General features: G+C 47.6%; 1 protein-coding gene across 1 annotated transcript; it reads left to right on the top strand.

Annotated features, from left to right (window-relative positions):
• Positions 1-9,478: 9,478 nt before the first annotated feature.
• LOC137769709 (uncharacterized) lies at positions 9,479-11,902 on the top strand. Its single transcript, XM_068551729.1, has 2 exons — positions 9,479-9,565; positions 11,021-11,902. The coding sequence occupies exons 1-2, from the start codon at positions 9,479-9,481 to the stop codon at positions 11,900-11,902; spliced, it is 969 nt and encodes a 322-aa protein (XP_068407830.1).
• The last annotated feature ends 6,563 nt before the right edge of the window (positions 11,903-18,465 follow it).

Below are 18,465 nucleotides of genomic sequence, written 5' to 3'. Positions count from 1 at the left end.
TGGATAATTGTTCAAACTACCTGGCTCAGGACTTCTTCATTTATAACAAACGCCCCCAGGGACTTTGACAGGTGGACAACCTTTAGTAACGTTAAACTATGTCATTTTAAAGCATCCATTCACCTCAGATACTGTGCAGGCTACCCCTTCAAAGTACACAGAATGGGATAAAAACTAAAATGAAGGTGGATAAATAATATATCCTAAGAAACTGCTGGCTTTAGAGCTGATGCCTCAAAACCAATGAATGACTCTAAGAAAGAAATTTCACTCTGATCTTATGAGGTGTTCGTTTTTGGACACAGATCTTGAGACAAGCCTTTTATGAGGTAGAGGTTTGGCAATCTGGGGGTCCTGCTCCCACGTGGGTGTGAGCCCCCGTCATGGAAACATGCAGGGAGTCTTCTGTTTCTCTGAGAAATGTGAGGCTCATTGTTTAACAATCTCCTTAGATGCAGGAACTGGGTCTCCTCTATAGAGTCAAGCAGGTGAGTGACTGAACAGCAGACATATGCACACGCACACACATGCACACACACACACAGTGCCTACCTTTCACTTTTTAGAGAGTCTTAAGAATAAGGCTTCTGGATAAATGGTACAGATGAACCTACTTCCAGGGCAGGAATAAAGACGCAGATGTAGAGAATGGACATGTGGACGTGGGGTGGAGGGGAAGGGGGGTGGGACGAATTGGGAGATTAGGATTGACATATATACACTACCATGTGTAAAAGAGATGGCTAGTGGGAACCTGCTGTATAGCACAGGGAGCTCAGCTCAGTGCTCTGTGATGACCTAGATGGGTAGGATGGGGGGTGGGATGGGAGGGAGGTCCAAGAGGGAGGGGATATATGTATACATACAGCTGATTCACTTCACAGAAGAAACTGACACAACATTGTAAAGCAATTACACTCCAATAAAAAAAAAAGAGTAAGGCTTCTGGTGTCCCCTCCACCTGCCAGGTACCAGGGCCCAGTCCCTCCCCTTCCAGAGGGACAAGACCTCACCTTACACCTGATCATGCTTCCTCCAAGGTGCCCGTGGCTCCAATACCTTGACATCCCTTCTGGCCAATTATGTATCTTAATTAATTCTGTAAATTCACATCGAATGTCTGAGGCTTCTTGGCGCGTCCTATGCTCCCCATCCGTCCTTTGATCTCAGGGAACCCAGGCCCCCAGGGACCAGGGTCTGAGGTCAGGCACTGCTCCCATCCTGGTCCTAACACGCCCTCAAGGGTCAACTTTTAAAAATTTTCCATCAATGTTTCCCTGACGTGAAACTGAAAGCTTTGCATTATTTTAAGTCAGTTTTCTCTCTTTTAAAGCTCTGTGGATAGAAAAGTCGCCCCTGAACATTCCTTCCACGAAATCCTTTGCGTTGCTGACAACAGCAAGCTAATTCTGACCCTAATCTCCTCTCTTCCCACCCAATCCCTCACCTTTAGGCTCAGGTTTGAACTCATTTTATGGAGACTGTTTCTAGCCTCACAGTTAACTGTAAGCAGACGTTTTAAAACAAGAAGAAAAAGCAAAGGTCCCAAGTTCTTGGGAAGCCTGTTTGCTCTGGAGCCCGGTGCCCCCTCCACGGTCACACAGCATTGCTCAGCCCTGGGCGGGGCTGAAGGGTGGAGATTGTTAACAGACGTTTGGAGAAGCACGTGAACGTACAGGCAATCTTTCTTCTTCAGTTACGTGGAATATTTCAAAGTGAATGAGTGTCGGAACCTTCAGGAAAAACAACCTCAAAGCATTAGCTTTTACAGATGTTTCAATTTTGCCCTGGTTGCTCCTCTTAGAACTTACCTTTGTGTAGGTAGGAGGTGATCAGAACAATATCCCGAATGTCATTGTGTCCAGGACGAGAAGTAGGAAATGTGATAGACCTGTAGAGTGAGACCATCTACGAGATTATCCCAAAGAATATGCATCGAAGCAGAGTAGACAGGGTTTTGAATTTCTGGACATGGTTTTGGGGATTTAGACTAGAAAAAATAAGGATGAAACCAAAGGCTGTGTCTCTGTGGGTATCACTCCCTCCCTCCGTGCGTCTCAGCAACGCTCCTTCCCAGGGACACGCGAGCCAAGGTAGCTGTTTACCTCTTGGAGTGATGGGGCCAAGACAAAGCTGGTGGCGCCCACGAATGGGCAGGGTCAGGGAATGGGATGAGGTGGAGAAGGGATATTTCCTTTTGTTCTATTTTTCCACGTAATATTCTTTGAATTTGATATATTTCTGTCTGATAAGAAGCTATGGACCTCTGATGCGGTTCAGAGATTGTAAAGCTGAGCCCCTTTCAGTATCCGCACCAGTGGTCCTGATGCTGCATGACTGGGGAGAAATCACTTCTGAGACAGTAAAGGAAAGCTGAAGCAACCAGAGGACAGGAAAGATAAATTTTGTTTACAAAATGCACAGGGATTCTTCCTAAACATTCCAAATGTGGGGAAATTTCAATTTAGAATCCGGTGGATCACAGCTCAACTACTTTATTTCTAAGCGTAACTGCTCACCAGATCCGTTTGCCGCTGATCAGGGTCTGTTCTGAATTCAGACTTGGCTAGTAAAAGCCCTGCAATAAAAACAGTTCTTTGATGTTCAATCCCAGCACATAAAATCCCCAAATATGCTTTTACTAAGGTGAGTGAGTGAGCGGTTTGGGGTAACATGTGAACAGTTACAAACGTCAGAGGCTTGGAGGGAAAGAAACTCCGCTGGAAATTTCACTTGAGCCAGGTGTCTGGTTTACATTTGAAGAAATGAGTGTACTGAATGTGCTTTCTTGAGCTGTCATGCATAAAATTGCATCCTTACGCATCTGAAAAAGCAGTGGGTCATTTTCTCAGAAGTCTGTAGGATCCCTGTGGTCTTTTGGGGGAACAGAGGAGAACCCTGGTCTTAGTACCCACCACACACAATTGCAAAGCCTCTCCCAGCCTGAGGAATGGACTCCCAGCTGCGGTCATGCTGGCCAGGGAGGCTTGTCGCAGGGCCCGGATACTGACCACCGTCGCTGACCCCACATGTTCGTGGTCAAGACTACACACCCAGCAGGCAGGGCAGCAGAAGAGCTGCTCTCCCTACGTGAAGGGAAAGAAGAAACGCGTGTTTCTCTGCAGAGAAAGTTGGGTGGATTTCCCATGGCATCCACCACATCTAAAGAAACAAAGGCTTGTGTTGTGAATGATAACCCCAGGACATACAGTGTCATTATGACATGTTTGCCTTTAAGATGGATTTTTTAAAAAATTAAGGTACAGAAGGTAAAATGAAATATTACATTCATAGATGAAAGTCATCTATTTGATGTAATTTATGGAATTCCATAGCAATCACCATTTCTACACATCGTTCCTACCACTCTCAATACATGAAACACGCATAAGGAAATGGTCGTATGTTCATTCAACACAATGGTATGCAGCACATGAAGTCATAAACTGGGTCTGTGAAACCTCTGCTAGCTTTAGTTTCCATGTCTGTAAATAGGAACAAAGATAACACCTCACAGGAGAGCAGTGAAAATTAAGTCCTGTGACACATAAAAATTACTTCAAGTAGGGATAGGAAAAAAATGCTAGCTATTCTTACCATCATTAATGAAACCTAGCATTGTCCTGGCCCTTTATGTGTTAGAAAAATGTCAGAAGTCAGATTGGATCCCCGGAGAGCACACTAAATATGATGGTGACATATTAATCTTAATTATTCCTTTGCATGTGTATGAAAGAAGTGTTTCTTTAGCTAAAAATATCTGTCTGTGCTCATGGGCCCCTGTGCCCTCCTCTCCCGGGTCTCACGCCGCATCTCCAATTTGAAGTTTTAGCAGAAAACAGAGTCACTGTGATGCAAAGTTTTTGCCAGGGAGCATTCAGAGAGCTGGATGGCAGTCCCCAAAGCAGTAACCTTTTTCTGATGAGTTTCACTTTGGTGTTTAAATGCTTCTAATTCTAAGAATGGCTCAAGCGGGGCCAATGCCAGTCCTGGAATCCAGCCTCCGCTCTTTCTCTTGGTGAGGTCTGGGCCTCTGGCAGCCACATGTGCATCTAACAACAGTGCGGGGAGCCTTCTAATCCTCTAATTAGGCACATTAGGCACGTGAACTCCCTGGAGCAGCTATAAACTTGCAAAGGTGACAGCATTAGCCGAGAGGCTAAAGTGCCACTTGAACTTAAAGTGCTTGGGGCACCTGTGTGCTTGAGGCTTTTTAACACTTAACACTGCAATTCACAAGGAGACTTAAATGCGTCTCTGTAAGAGAGCAGTCAGGGACCAGAATCAAACCAGGCGATGACTGCTCACAACTGAAATTTAGTGAGGGAAACAAACCACATGCACATTTATGTATTCCATTAAGTATTGCATTAAATATCATCAAGATTTTTTGAAAGATAAAGTTTACACTTAAATGGGAAAGAATGCTGTTACTTGTGATAAAAAGTGGACAAAGCCCTAGGTCTCCATACACCCAACTAGTGAAGTATGTCTGCTTAGGAATTCCCCCATCCACGGTTCTTACAAATTTTTCTGTAAAGGGTCAGTTGGCAAATATTTTAGGTTTTGCAGGCTGCATTGTCTCTCTTGCAGTGACTCAGCTCTGTCATTGCAGCTCACAAGAAGCTATAGACACCACACAGATGAGCAGGGTCATTTTCAAATAAAACTTTACTAAAAAAAAAACAGTCAGCTGACCCAAGAGCCATGCTTTGCCTACACCTTTTGTAGTTAAAATACCATTTTAGTAATCAGGCTTTAGCTCTGAAATCCTATCTATCCTCCAAATCTCAACAGCTGAGTTTGACCACATGTTTTCCCAAAACAGATTAGTGAATTTAAAGAAATAGCAATAGTATATTTCCCAAATGATGCACAGAGAGAAATGATAAGGGAAAAACATCGCAACCTGTAGAATAACATCAAGAGGTTTAACATAACTGAATCTCAGAAGCAGTCAGACAAGAATGTTTGAAAAAATAGCAGTCAGAAACTTTTCTAAATTTGATGAAAACTCTAAATCAATAGGTCCAGGAAGCTCAATAAATCCTAAGAGCAAGAAACAGCACAGGCACATATACATAAAAAATGTCTACCAAGGCATATCGCAATCGAACTGCTGAAATCTGGTGACAAAGAAAAAAATCTTAAAAGTAGCTCATTACATAGTGAGGCACGAAGGTAAGAATGGTAGCAGACTTTTTGGCAGATACTATGTAAGCCAGAAGATAATGAAATGAAAGCTTAAGTGTTGAAAGAAAAATTCTGTCAGCCAAGAATTCTATACCCAACAAAAATATCCCTTGAAAGCAAAGACATACAATGTGAGATACCACCACACGCCCACTAGGATGGCTACAATCCAAAAGTCTGACATTACCAAGTGTTGGCAAAGAGACTAGAACCTTTACACATTGTCGGTGCGAATGTAAAATAGTACAGCCATTTTGGAAAATAGTCTGGCAGTTTCTTAGAAAGATAAGCATCTTCTTACTACGATCTAGCAATTAGGTCTTATAGATATATCCCAAGATAAATCAAAACATATGTCCACACAAAGACTTGCACCTAAATGTTCACAGTTCCATTATTCATAATTGCCAAAAACTAGGAACAGCCCAAATGTCCATCAAGAGATAAATGCATTAACAAATTGTCGTGGTGTGGATATTATTTACCAATTAAGAAAAACAAACCACCAATGCATCCAACAACCTGGATGAATCACAAAAACATTATGCAGAATACAAGAAGTCAGACACAAAAGGCTACATGTCATATGATATCATTTACATGAAATTTCTAGAAAAAGCAAGTGTGTAGAGAGAGCAGATTTCTGGCTTCTGGGGCCGGTGACGTGCATTAGTCAGGGTCCTCTGGAGAAACAGACACGGTGGCGAGACCAAGAAAAAAGAGGATTCAGTCTGAAACTTACCTGATTGGGTGGTCACTGCACCGAGGGACCCCCTCATTCCTATGACTGCACAGCAGTGCTCCACCTGGTGGGGGATCTTAGTATATTCTTAATGCCAGGAGTCACATTTGTTCTACTACAAAAAATTCAACCAGAATTGTCTGGTTAATAATAAAATTAAAAAAAAATTTCTTTTATTGTAGTATAAAGAAAATAGGGCCTTTTAGTTGACAAAGAGTTAAAAAGCAGGAATGCTGAGGAACTTTAAAATGATCTATCTTTGCTTATTCTTCTTGACAGCTTTCCTATTATTTATGGGATTCGGGGAATTGTGGCATTCTCTCAGGTCACCTGTAAAACATCTGGCATTCATTTAGGGGAAACTGGTTCATTACAGGAGCTATAATTTATAGGACTACTTTTGGCACTGGTCAGGAAACCCTTGGTTGTCAATATTCTAGGCAGATCTGTGGGTGGGTGATTCTATGGGTGTGTAAATAGCAGCAAACACTATTTGAAGAAAGGCCCATGTTTTCCACAGAACCATACTGGCTGTGGCTCCATGCAGAAGACACAGGGATTTCTCTACTCTGCAGGGACCACAGATAATGAATCTGAATTTGTAATGAATGCCAATTTTTGAAATAAACTTGTTACATTCTTACATATCCACTAAAGTCTAATCAACATTCTATCAAAGAACAAAGCAAAATGCCTGCAGAGATTAATTGTTCTATCAAAGAACAAAGCAAAATGCCTGCAGAGATTAATTGCATGGTTTAATTTACCACCCTCGACAAAAATGGCTATTGCAAATACTGTCGAGAACTGACATTTCTGTCATGTGTAAAAATGGGGACAGAAAGAGAAATCACTAAGAATCTTGCCAACAAAGGAAGGTTATAACAAAGGTTATATACCTTCTCATCTCAATTCTAAATCAGACTCTAACCTAAAAAAAACACTTTTTTTGGCCAAAGGGATTGAAAGACCTGTGTTAATTTCACCACAGGAAATTACTGAGAGCAAAACATGGACTACAGGGTAGATTCTTTTTTTCCATATGATTAAACAGGGTCAGGGTGCAAAGAAGTATTTTATCTTCAATGCTTTGTGATTGACAGGGGGTTGTGGATTTCCTTCTTTTTCTTGATTATGAAGATAAAAACAAAATTCAACTAAGATATTTAATGATTGTTTCCTACATGTGGGAAAATGTTTCCTACAGTTGCCATGAACACAAGCCTCGAGGTTTCAACAGTGTACCAAGGAGCTGAAGATCTCGTAAAAGTTGCGTTTCTACATCTGTAAGGGAGAGAAAGGATTCCACATCAGGGTTTCTAAGAATAGAGTAAAGTTCTCTGAGAATTCTGGCTGAAGATGAGTGTCCTCTCTTACAAATGAGAGACAGAGGGACATAGAGAGATAACGGGAGAGGTAAAGGGAGAGAGACAAGGAGAGACAGAGAAACAGAGAAAGAAACAGAGAGACAGAGAGAGACAGCAAGAGGGAAGAGGGGGAGAGAGAAACAAAAAAAAATTTAATACCCTATTTGTTAGTTTGTTTTTCAGGGATTAATCTTGGGTCCCTGGGGAGGGATGGGGGAGAAGAACTTGTTAATTTTACAATCAAGTGTTTGGTTTTTTTCCGGTGGTCAGGTTTTATTTAGTTTATTAAAAATTGAAATGGAGCATAAAATTTGAATAATTTCCTCAGGGTAGGAACAACTAGATATGAAACAAATAAAATGTTGCAATAATAAAAAATGAAATTTCCAGTAAATAGAAACTCACTTTGGGAAACTGTAACCGATCAGCAACACCGAACATGGCTGAGCAGGGTATGAGGTCGGTGCCGCTGTGACCCCCACTGCCTCAGGGCCAGTCCAGCTCACACGCGGTCCTCAAGGTGCCCGTAGCACATCACGGTATCAGCAGCCCAGATGATACTCACTCATATAGAAATTTGGTTCAAAATACATCATTTGATATTAATTTTGTACACTTATTTTAAACACAAAATAACATTTATCCCGGGATTGAAAGTATTAACTCCAGGGTAAGAGCTACATTTCTTTTTATATTTGGTCTTTTAGGTACATTTTAAATGTCGAACAAAAACAGGGATGAATTGCTCTGTAGCAGAGAAATAAAATGAATTGATAAGTGATGAATTGTATCTATTGATATTTAATCTATTAACATTAAAACTGAAGATATTTTAAAACATTTTAAATATTTCATTAAAAACAGCAATAAAATAAAAAAGTTGGTTACATGTCAACATAAATAACATTTAATGAAAAATAAATAGAATTTTCTAGGCAAACAATCTTAAGTGACAAGAGTGGTATCATATCACATTTTTGAAAATCTAATGTCTGGAGTAATGGCCTCTTGTCTGCTTCTGTGTTAAACCTGTGCTGACACCATGTTTTGATTGATGCACCCAGGAATACCCCGTGTTGCTCACAAATGGAATTAGCAAAGGGAGGGTTATTTCCACAGCCCTTCTGGATAATCATGGCTCTTCTTTGATGCTGCCTGGTGGAGGCATTTCCGGAAGGTGAGCTGACCTGGACTCTGGACGTACATGTGCGGCCACAGTGCCAGCCCTCACATCTGTCTCCACTCAGCCAGTTCACGCAGGGAAGGCACCATTCCCTCTGCACCATTTCACAGCACCAGGCGTGGACTTTTGGGAAAGATTGGTTCAGCGAGTTACACTCGGGGCTTCCAAAGGTTGACACTCCGCATTAAACAACATACAAGAGTTGTTTTTGTTAATATCACCATTGATATCAGAAAACTCCTTGTGGATCGTGCAGCTGGCAGGCTCACAGTGGCAGATACAAGATCTCCAAAATTCTAATTTTCTCCTGAACGCTCAGGTTGTATCATGGGAACAAACACAGTCAGTTGTGGTCCTTGAATGGACAGACTCACCTCCTCGTTTCTGAGAAAATGTCTGCCTGATCCCGAGTTCGAATCATCAGAGCTGTCTGTCTGTCTTCTCTCAGCATCCAAAGTGTCCACTGAAAAGGAAGCAGCTGGTTTCCGCACATCTCCGGCCACTGCCCACGTGGTTTTCTTCAAAACAGGCTCCATATTTCACTGCACGCACACTTCCTATTTTGACAAAGAAAATCTTAAAAAGACTCAGCCTCAAGGGTTGGGACTGATAGTTTTAGTGCTTTACTGAAGGCCTTCTCAAGTCACGCTGCCTTGTGTCCACTGGAAGCGCCGGAGAGAAGAACCCAGAGGCTACCCGAGCGTCTTGGAGCCACCGCCTTGATTTACACTCCTGGCCCGCAGTGTTCCCACCACTGTTTTTGCGCAGAGTTGTTCCAGGATAAACCCTGAGATTCAGGACAGTGACGCAACGCTCGGAACATTCCTGCTCTGCTTTTGTTTGTTCCAAAGCCTTGACACAGGAGATTACTTTTGATGCTTAGTTGGTGCTGAGTCCAGACATATCTGTAGAAGGAGGAAGAAACTGAGTGGATCTTTGAAAGCACACAGATTTACACTCTAACCCTGGAATATTCTAGAAAATGGGAAGATTATGCAAGCACATGGCGAGACCCGGCGCGAGTCGGCTGGGGCTTCAACCGCAGAAAATCATCACCTCAAGCTGCGGAGCGTGTCTGAGGTGGGGGTGGGCAGAGTGGCCCCTGCAGGTCTGGGAGGGGACCTGCTCCAGGCCTCTTTCCAGCTTCTGGTGGCTGCTAGCCATTGCTGGCGTTCCTCGCCTTGGGTCACCCAGCCCTGCCCTCCATCGTCTCCAGGGTGTGGGTCTGCATCCAGATGCCCCGCTTTAGAAGGAGGCCGGTCATATTGGATTAGGGCCTGAGGTAGTGACTTCATCTTAACTCATTACATCTGCAATGATACTATTTTCAAATCATGTCACAAAATAAGGTACTTGGGTTTAAGACTTCAAGATCTGAATCTGGAGGGACACAACTCAACACATTAACACATGTCTCAGTGTTTTGATGAGAAGAGCTCTGCTCTCTGAAATGCCCTGCAGGGATCTCAGGGAACCTCAAGGGTCCACACTCCAAAGCTTAAGAAATCCTGACATCAATAGGCACTTATGTTTTCTTATTGTGCTATTACTTCATTATTATTTCTTTTTTTTCCTGATGAATTTAAAAAATTAATTTCTAATTAATTGGGTGAAGGTCACGGGGTAGCAATCTTTCATTCTGATTAACTGGCCTGTTTAGTGACAGTGTTGAGTGGGTAGTCCTCCTCCTACTGACTCATCTGTGCTGTTCATCCGACTGGCAGGGTTTTCCACTATTTTAACCGGACGTTGCTCATGCACAGGGAGATGTAGGAAGTTTGGGTTGTTTATTCCGTGATCAGCAGGTTGACTGATCAAGCTGTTATTTCTATTTTTTTCAGTGATGTTTTGAAAAGCGTCCCTGAGAGAGGGTTCGGGCTATAGTTCTGGCTCTGCTCCCAGGGAATGAGTGACCAACACCAGAGAAGAGGCACCGAGGCCACGTCACCATCACTCACGGCAAGAAGTAAATCCGAGCCTTTGCCTTAAACACTCCCCGGAGACGCCACCAAATTGTTTCTGTGGTCGTTCCTGGCAGCTCGGCCTGGTCACTCAAATTTCTGGCTGCTCAGACCCCTTCACAGGGCTCCCACCCCTGCCCACACTGTGCCATGCGCCCTTCACGCCCTTCACGACCAAGTCTGGGCAGCAGTCTTACTCCGGGCAAACGTCTGTGCTTTTCAAGAGCCTTTAAATGCCACCCCGACGCTTTCCCGGAGCAGCCGGTTCCCTCCATGGCTGTTTGTAGAGCCCCATGGCCTTGCACACCCCAGGCTCACCCAGGACTCCCAGCACCCATGGGCACTCCCCAGGGCTTGGCTCCACATGACTTGGAACATTATGGGGAGGGCAGGGCAGGACTCCAGGCAGAGGGACCATGTTCCCTTTAGGGGTCCCATCAACTCACTCACTCAGCAACACCCTCGCTCCCATTCCTTCACACGCTGCCAGATTTATAAGGTCCTGACATGCTGGCAACGCTCACCTAGACGGCCTCTCACGGGTTTCCTGCCTAATGCCCCCTTTACATTCCAGAGATCGGGAGCTCAGGACCGTATACTCAGTCGCATCCATACTTACCAGAGCGACGAGGCTGCCCCCAGCCTCCAGATTTCAGCCTCAGCTGCTGCCAGCCTCCGGCCTCAGCCCCCAGCCTCAGCCCCCAGCCTCCGCTATCCAGCCTTAGCCCCCAGCCTCAGCCACCAGCCCCCAGCCTCAGCCTCCAGCCTCAGCTCCCAGCCCCCAGCCTCAGCCTCTGGCCTCAGCCCCCAGGCCCAGCCCCCAGTCTCCAGCCTCCAGTATCCGGCCTCAGCCCCCAGCCCCCAGCCTCTGGCCTCAGCCCCCAGCCTCCAATATCCAGCCTCAGCCTCCAGCCTCAGCCTCCGGCCTCAGCCCCCAGCCTCAGCCCCCAGCCTCCGATATCCAGCCTCAGCCCCCAGGCCCAGCCCCCAGCCTCCGCTATCCAGCCTTAGCCCCCAGCCTCAGCCACCAGCCCCCAGCCTCAGCCTCCAGCCTCAGCTCCCAGCCCCCAGCCTCAGCCTCTGGCCTCAGCCCCCAGCCTCAGCCCCCAGCCTCCGATATCCAGCCTCAGCCCCCAGGCCCAGCCCCCAGCCTCCGCTATCCAGCCTTAGCCTCCAGCCTCAGCTCCCAGCCCCCAGCCTCAGCCTCTGGCCTCAGCCCCCAGGCCCAGCCCCCAGTCCCCAGCCTCCAGTATCCGGCCTCAGCCCCCAGCCCCCAGCCTCTGGCCTCAGCCCCCGGCCTCCAATATCCAGCCTCAGCCCCCAGCCTCAGCCCCTAGCCTCTGGCCTCAGCCCCCAGCCTCCAATATCCAACCTCAGCCCCCAGCCTCTGGCCTCAGCCCCAAGCCTCCAATATCCATCCTCAGACCCCAGCCTCAGCCCCCAGCCTTTGGCCTAAGCCCCCAGCCTCAGCCCCCAGCCCCCAGCCTCAGCCCCCAGCCCCAGGCTGAAGAGAAGCAGGAACTCCACCTGGGGTCACCTGCGAAAAGCCATTCCACCCCAGCCCCACACTACGGAGACCACCTCCCAGGCAGATTGGGAAGGTCCTGTTTGCGGAACTGCCTTTGATCCCCAGTCCTGTTTTCCGTAACCTGAATTACAGCAACGACGATGTCCGCAAAGACTTGTGAGGCTGCAGCAGCGAGGCGTGTCGTGCTGTCGACAGCGCTCCTTCCTAGAGCCACAGCACAGAGAGGTGTCGTTTGACCCAACCATCGGCCTCACTGCCTTGCTTCCCGATGAGAAAGCGGGGTAAGGCAGGAACTGGAAATTAGCCTCCACTCTGCTTGGCCTGCATGGAGAACATTTCAAAGGCGTAAATGCTGAAGCGCAGACATTTAATTTGGCCACCACAGTAAGTTTACTTAAATTCAGTTTGGGTGATTGGTACTCTCGTTTGGATTAACAAATGTGGTCCGAAATGAAAAGGGCAGTGTTATATTTTCGTGCCTTTCTCTTGGGTGATTTTCTTCACTTTTAGTTTGCATCAGTCTCTAATGGAAGATTAATAGAAACTTCTCCCTAAATCTCTTAGCTCTGGTTCTCACTTGACCTTACTTGTAAAATATTTAGCAGGTTTGTAGGTGAACTTTATCTAGAGGAAGGATATAACTTTAGATATTAACAAATAAAGGAAATGAATTAGTTTGTTCATCTTTAGGGAAAATGAACTGTTCCAGAGCCCAGGATCCCCGTCTATCTTGTAACTGATCTTATCTTGTAACTTGTAAGGGGTTTAAAACGTCCACTCCAGCAGGCCTGTTAGCCTAATCCCAGGCCCTCACATATCACTGGGTGAAAATCAGCGCTTTATTTAGGAGCCCAGAAATGCCCTGTCATCACTACCGTTCATCTTCCCCCACCTCACGCCACATCTACCTCTGTGATCAATAGTCCCTGATCACATCTACAGAATATAGTGCAGCACCTGGCAGACGGTGGATACGTTCTTCTCAAGGCCCTGGGACTGCGTGCCATGCGAACCCTGTGGGTGGTTGAGCAGACGTCCAGGCGCACGCAGGGCCCTTATGTCGAGCAAAAGCCCCATCGCCCTCTGCGGAGTAATGCAGAGCACAGCCTGCGTTCTTCACAGAGTATTTAAAATTTAATATTCCGAGTCAGGATTGATTTAACTTGAACCAGCTGTCAGCCCAAAGAGCTTTCTTCTACTCCTGGTATTTCAGTACACCCCAATATCATTGTAAACACTTCCACTTAAACTTTTTCTCCATGTTTGTAATATAATTAATTACCCTTGTCCTGTTTTCTTCCTTGGTCATCACAAACCACATTATATTCAAATTCAGCTTAGTGGAAAAGGATGTTCGTTTTCCAAATCCCATTATTCTGGAATGGAAATGCTTATGTGCGTATTATTTCAAGACTTCATAATCAGCAACAAGGGATTTTCTGAAGAATGACTTGGCAGAGATGGTCTCATGAACCTTTTCAACCCTCTGCTGGATAATGTACAGAATAGAATACATTTCTCCTCTCTTCTCTCAGAATTCATGTGTTAAAGGAACAACACACACTGCTACATTTCTAGGGGTGACAACTAAGACACCTCTTATCAATGTGTTGGGGAGGCAGAGTTTTTGTCATCCATTGAGAAACGCTGCATTATTGATTTCCTGTTTGCTACTAGCTACAGAGTGCAAATATATATATATATATATATATACACACACATACATATATATACATATACATGCACATATATGTATATGTATATATATTTGTATGTTTATGTGTGTATGTATGTATATAATTTTTAAACTTAAGAAAGTCTTACCTAAAAAATGATTTGAATGTACATTGCCAGCTATTTCAAGGTAATCCATACATCTGACACCATTCATTCATTCACTCATTCATTCATTCAAGGAGCATTAATTCCATGCATGCACTAACCAGGCTTGAGGACACAAGCCCGGGGACACGCACGTCTCTGCACTTCTGTCCACGGAACACAAATCGCTGAGTGCAGACCCAGTGTATTCAGGGGTTTTACATGCACCTCGGATTCTTAGGAGGATGTAGTGGTGATAACAAAGGAAAATGTGTCACCAGGATGGAGAGGAACCTTAAAATCACTAGTAGGGCCGAAGACCCTCCCCAGTGCAGGCTTTCTGTGAAGGACGGGAGTACTGTTTGACTCAGTGTCTGGAGAGCAGCGAGTGCCTTCCGCCAAACTGGAGCCTCCTCTACAAAGTCAGCGTCACCTGCGAGGGGTCAGAGGACTGGGCTGACAAAGCTGATTGACAGCCTGGCCGGTGACGGGCAACAGGGAAGCAAGCTCTACTCGTTTCTCTCCCATAGTCTGAAACTATTCTGAGAAATGATCAGTTCAAACAACGAGTATGAAGACCTTCAAACAAGGATGACATTTTGTGTAGGATCTTGGCCCCCGGAAGCAGAGGTGTAAGATACATGAGGTATCCCTTACTTTCTATTTCTTCATCTTACGCAGACCCCTCCAGCCACTGATACCGATCGCTGGGTCAGAGGGAGAATGGGACAGCTTTGGAGTTAATTTCTAAGGTGTTCATCCCATTACATGCATCACGGGGACCCCCGCAGCAGCTCAGGAGACGGGAGAGGAGGCCTGGATCCCTTCCTGGGCGGGAGCGTTAATGACAGCTGTGAGAATCTCAAGTAAACCATCAGATTTCGGTGGCTCTCTCTCAGATTTCAGAAACCTCTCAGATTTTGGTGGCTCTCTGTGCTGCTGCAACCCCTGGAGCATGTGAGCTGGAAATCTCTTCTGTGTGTTAGGAAGCTTGTTACCAAGGCAGGCAAAGAGCAAAAATTAAGGTATTGAGTACAATTTGGATGAATAATCAAGATTTCAATAAAGTTGTCTATGATGTTCCTTCCACTGAAAAATAATGAATAATATTAACTTATATGGTATATTAGTCAGGGTTCTCCCGAAGAACAGAACCAATAGGATGGAGGGAGAGAAAGAGGCTGATTTTAAGGAACTGACTCACTTGACCGTGGGAATTGGCACGTTTGACGTCTGCAGGGCCGGGTCCTGGGGGTGGGAGGTGGTTCCCAGCACTGCAGCGGGTGCCTGGCGGGTGAGTGAGAGCAGCCGGGTTCCAGCTCGGCGAGATCTAACATGGGTCCTTGGACAGGTCTTTTAACCTCTCCAGGCCTCAGGTTCCCCATTTGAAAAATGAGGGGATTCCATTAAAAATGTTTCCCACTTTGGCTCTAAAAGTTGTATGCTTCAAGTAAAGAGGCAATTCTGAGTGAGATGGTATTTATTAGAGGAAAGTTAAATTTCTCAGGGGCCTTGAAGCGCAGGGAACCTCTAGTGACTGCCGATGTGATGCTTACCTTTGCAAATCACGTCCCGTCGGTGGGTGGATAGGCTTCTAGCAAAGGAAGGGGCTTGGGTAGGGCCTTAGGATTTCCTCTGCGTCCCAAGAGTCTTGAAAATTTTGAACAGATGATGAGCTATTGCCCACCCTCCCCTGTGGCCTCCGCACCCCTGGCCTCGGGCCAGCACAACCCGAGACAGGCCCTGCCACCAGGACTGCAATCCAAGATCCAGCCCTGGCACGATGTTTGGATTCAATGTGAAAAGGACCCGGTTTTGGGGTGTTTCCAGATGTTGATTGTGCCCTTCAGGGGGATCACACAGTCAGTGCCAAGGAGCAGTGGTCACAGCTCTCCCCGGGGTGGGGATGGGGGCAGGACGCCTGCCCACTGCAGGCCACATGTGTAGACGCACAGCCAGGGACGGGGCTGGAATCAGGTGGGAGGGGCTGCCCTGGGGAAGGCAGATAATGTGTGTCTTCAGTCAACCTTCTGTTTAAATTCACTCTTGATTGATTGTTACACGGAAAAAATTCTGTTGCCCACAGCTGAATCAATTCTACAGGTTTGTGAAGTCCTCCCCCATCACCCATCTTTCATCTCCCCGTGTTCCGAGATTTAATAACTTGCACATGAGCTGCTCGCATGCAGCCTGCAGGTCAGCATGTGCAGGGTTTAAAAAAGGGGAGATTTCAGGGAAGAACGGGGTCCGTTGTGAGGATTGTAACTGGAGAGAGAAACGTGCGTTCTGGGTTTGGAAAAAGAGAAACAGAGACAGAGAGGGCAGTCTCCCCGCCTTTTCCTATCCTTTCCCCCGGAAAGTTTCCCTAATGAAAAGAAAAGAGTGATCTTCCAAGTTGGGTGGGGCCGGAAAGTTTCCCTAATGAAAGTTTCCCTAATGAAAAGAAAAGAGTGATCTTCCAAGTTGGGTGGGGCAGTCGCGCTTCCTCAGGACTGAGCCGGCCGGGATTTTGAGGGACAGCCCCGGGCAGGTGCTCACTAGGGAACTGGAATTGTCATCTGTGTGATTTGACCAAGGAATTCTCAAAAGAGGTGGCTCTGTCGGGTGGAGCCTGTGAGTGACCACAGATCTTCCGGACCAGGGTGCGGGGTGTGGTCGGGGCTTGCTATAGGACCCTCGTGTTTCCGCAGAAGGGCTGAGCCTCCCTGCAGCCAGCTGGGGGCCTGGGGCCTGCCGTCTGGTGTCCAGACCTCCGCCTGCCGCGTCCACCTCCGCCTTGTCTTCTTCAGGGTCTGCGTGGAGGGGCGTGCCCAGCCTCCTCTGATTTATGCTTCCCATCGGGGCAACAGGACCCAGAGCCCATCTCGGGGTGACCCCAGCCTGGGTCTCACCTTTAACTGCACTTATGGTGTCTTGGTCATTCTCACACTTTTCTCTTTGATGTGGTCAAATTTTTTCCTTATAATTTCTACTCTTTGTAACATATTTTGAAGCACCCTTGAATATAGATGTAATGAAGTTACTCTATTTTCTTCTGTAAATTTTAAGCCCCACTTTCTAGGTCTTTCCCTCACAGATGACACAGACAACCACGGTGACACAGGAAGTGAGAGTCACCGGGTGTTTCTGTGGACACCACGCATGACGGAGCCCTGTGGACGCACCCCGTGCACAGGGGTGCAAACGCCGTGTGCACACGGACCCGCGCACAGGCACACCTCCCAGGAGTCAGACGGTTCCAGGGTCGGTGCGTGAGGGGATCGCTTTCTATTTTAAAACTTATCCTTGAAAATTTTCTAAGCACGTTTAAATCCAGCGGCTCTTTAGCGGGCAGGTGCCGAACACCCGCAGCCCTGCTGGAGACTGGAGGCGTGTCCAGCAGCCCCGCAGGACCGTCCTTGTGCGGACTGGCCCCTGCACAGCCCCAGGTCAACGGTGCTCCTTAGATGGGGAACGGGGAGCGCGGAGATCGGGAGGGACGGACGCTGGGGTCGGCCCCTCTGGGACGGCCTGCTGTCTCTCTGGGAGAGTGACTTGTAAGCAGAGGCTTGGGGGAGGGAGGGAGGGAGGGGCTGGACAGGTTCTGGGCAGACACCCGACTGCCAGCAGACCTCGCTTCCTCTGCTCCGCGAGCCTGAGAACAGAGCATCACGCAGCGGGCCTGACGGATCTCATCACAGTCTCTCCGCAAGTGGGTACCACTTTCTGAACACCTCTGTGATGACTGACGCTGCAGCTCCCCTGCTCCCCCTCAGTTCACACACGTCTGTCCTGTCGGGCTCAGCTGGACCTTCCACACAAATTCCCAGCCTGTAGGAGCCGTGCCACACATCACACACGTGAGGGTCTGCGTGACCGTCCCTCTTGGGTGTCTCATGGGGACACATCAGCCAAAGTACCTACTAGATGCCGAGAAGAGTGTAGAAATGTTCAACTCAGAAATCCTGCCCCCAGTGAGCTTATAAACAGATTCGCGGCCCCCCCTGGAACTCAGGGCATCTGACGACCAGGTGATGCGGGTCAGGCTGTGGTTGCTGCAGGAGCTCTGGAGACGGGAGCCGTCACGGGAGACGGGACCCACAGAGGAGGCTTGCGGGCGGGCGGGGCCGGCCTGGGTCTGAGGGCGGGGGCGGTGGGCGGGTGCCAGGAGGAAGGGGTGGTGCCTGAGTGCAGCGAAGGTGAGAGCCGGCCTTCGTGTGGGGCTCCGGGAGCAGCTCCACGAGGGCAGACTTAGGGGAAATCACACGTTCCCTGGTCGGACAAAGTAAAATTGCAGCGCACGGAACCTGGCGGATGGTGTAGCTGGAGGGGCCGGGTAGGGCAGTGCGTGCTGAGAGGTAGCTGTGCGCTCTCGACATGGGCTGGAGGCGACAAAGGGGAGAGCAGAGTCTGCAGGTGAGCGGGGCGAGCCGGAAGGTTCTGTGGGCAGCTGCGCCGGGGGTGGCAGAGAGAGATCTCTGGCGGGACAGGAGCTGATGGCCGTGGAGGTGGATGGGCAGGAGAGGGGCAGAGACGGAGCCGGGGGAGGGGCCGGGGGCTCGGTATCCGGCTCCCGCTTCGCCAGGCAGGGGGACGATGGAGTTCACTTCAGTGTCCGGTACCCAGCAGGGACAGAATTCACTCTCGGACTTCTGGGAGGAATGTCCTAGCGCCCCAGCGGGAGGGGTGTA

Source organism: Eschrichtius robustus, chromosome 9 (assembly GCF_028021215.1).
Source record: "Eschrichtius robustus isolate mEscRob2 chromosome 9, mEscRob2.pri, whole genome shotgun sequence".
NCBI classification, from domain to species: domain Eukaryota; kingdom Metazoa; phylum Chordata; class Mammalia; order Artiodactyla; family Eschrichtiidae; genus Eschrichtius; species Eschrichtius robustus.
Note: the sequence above shows the minus strand (reverse complement) of the source record. Positions and strands in the feature narration are given on the sequence as shown.

Excerpts from the sequence above, each read along its gene's own strand:
- LOC137769709 (XM_068551729.1), top strand. The coding sequence starts at position 9,479 with ATGCAAGCACATGGCGAGACCCGGCGCGAGTCGGCTGGGGCTTCAACC. Across the intron at positions 9,566-11,020 it reads AGCTGCGGAGCGTGTCTGAG|AGATCGGGAGCTCAGGACCG; the intron begins GTGGGGGTGGGC and ends TTTACATTCCAG.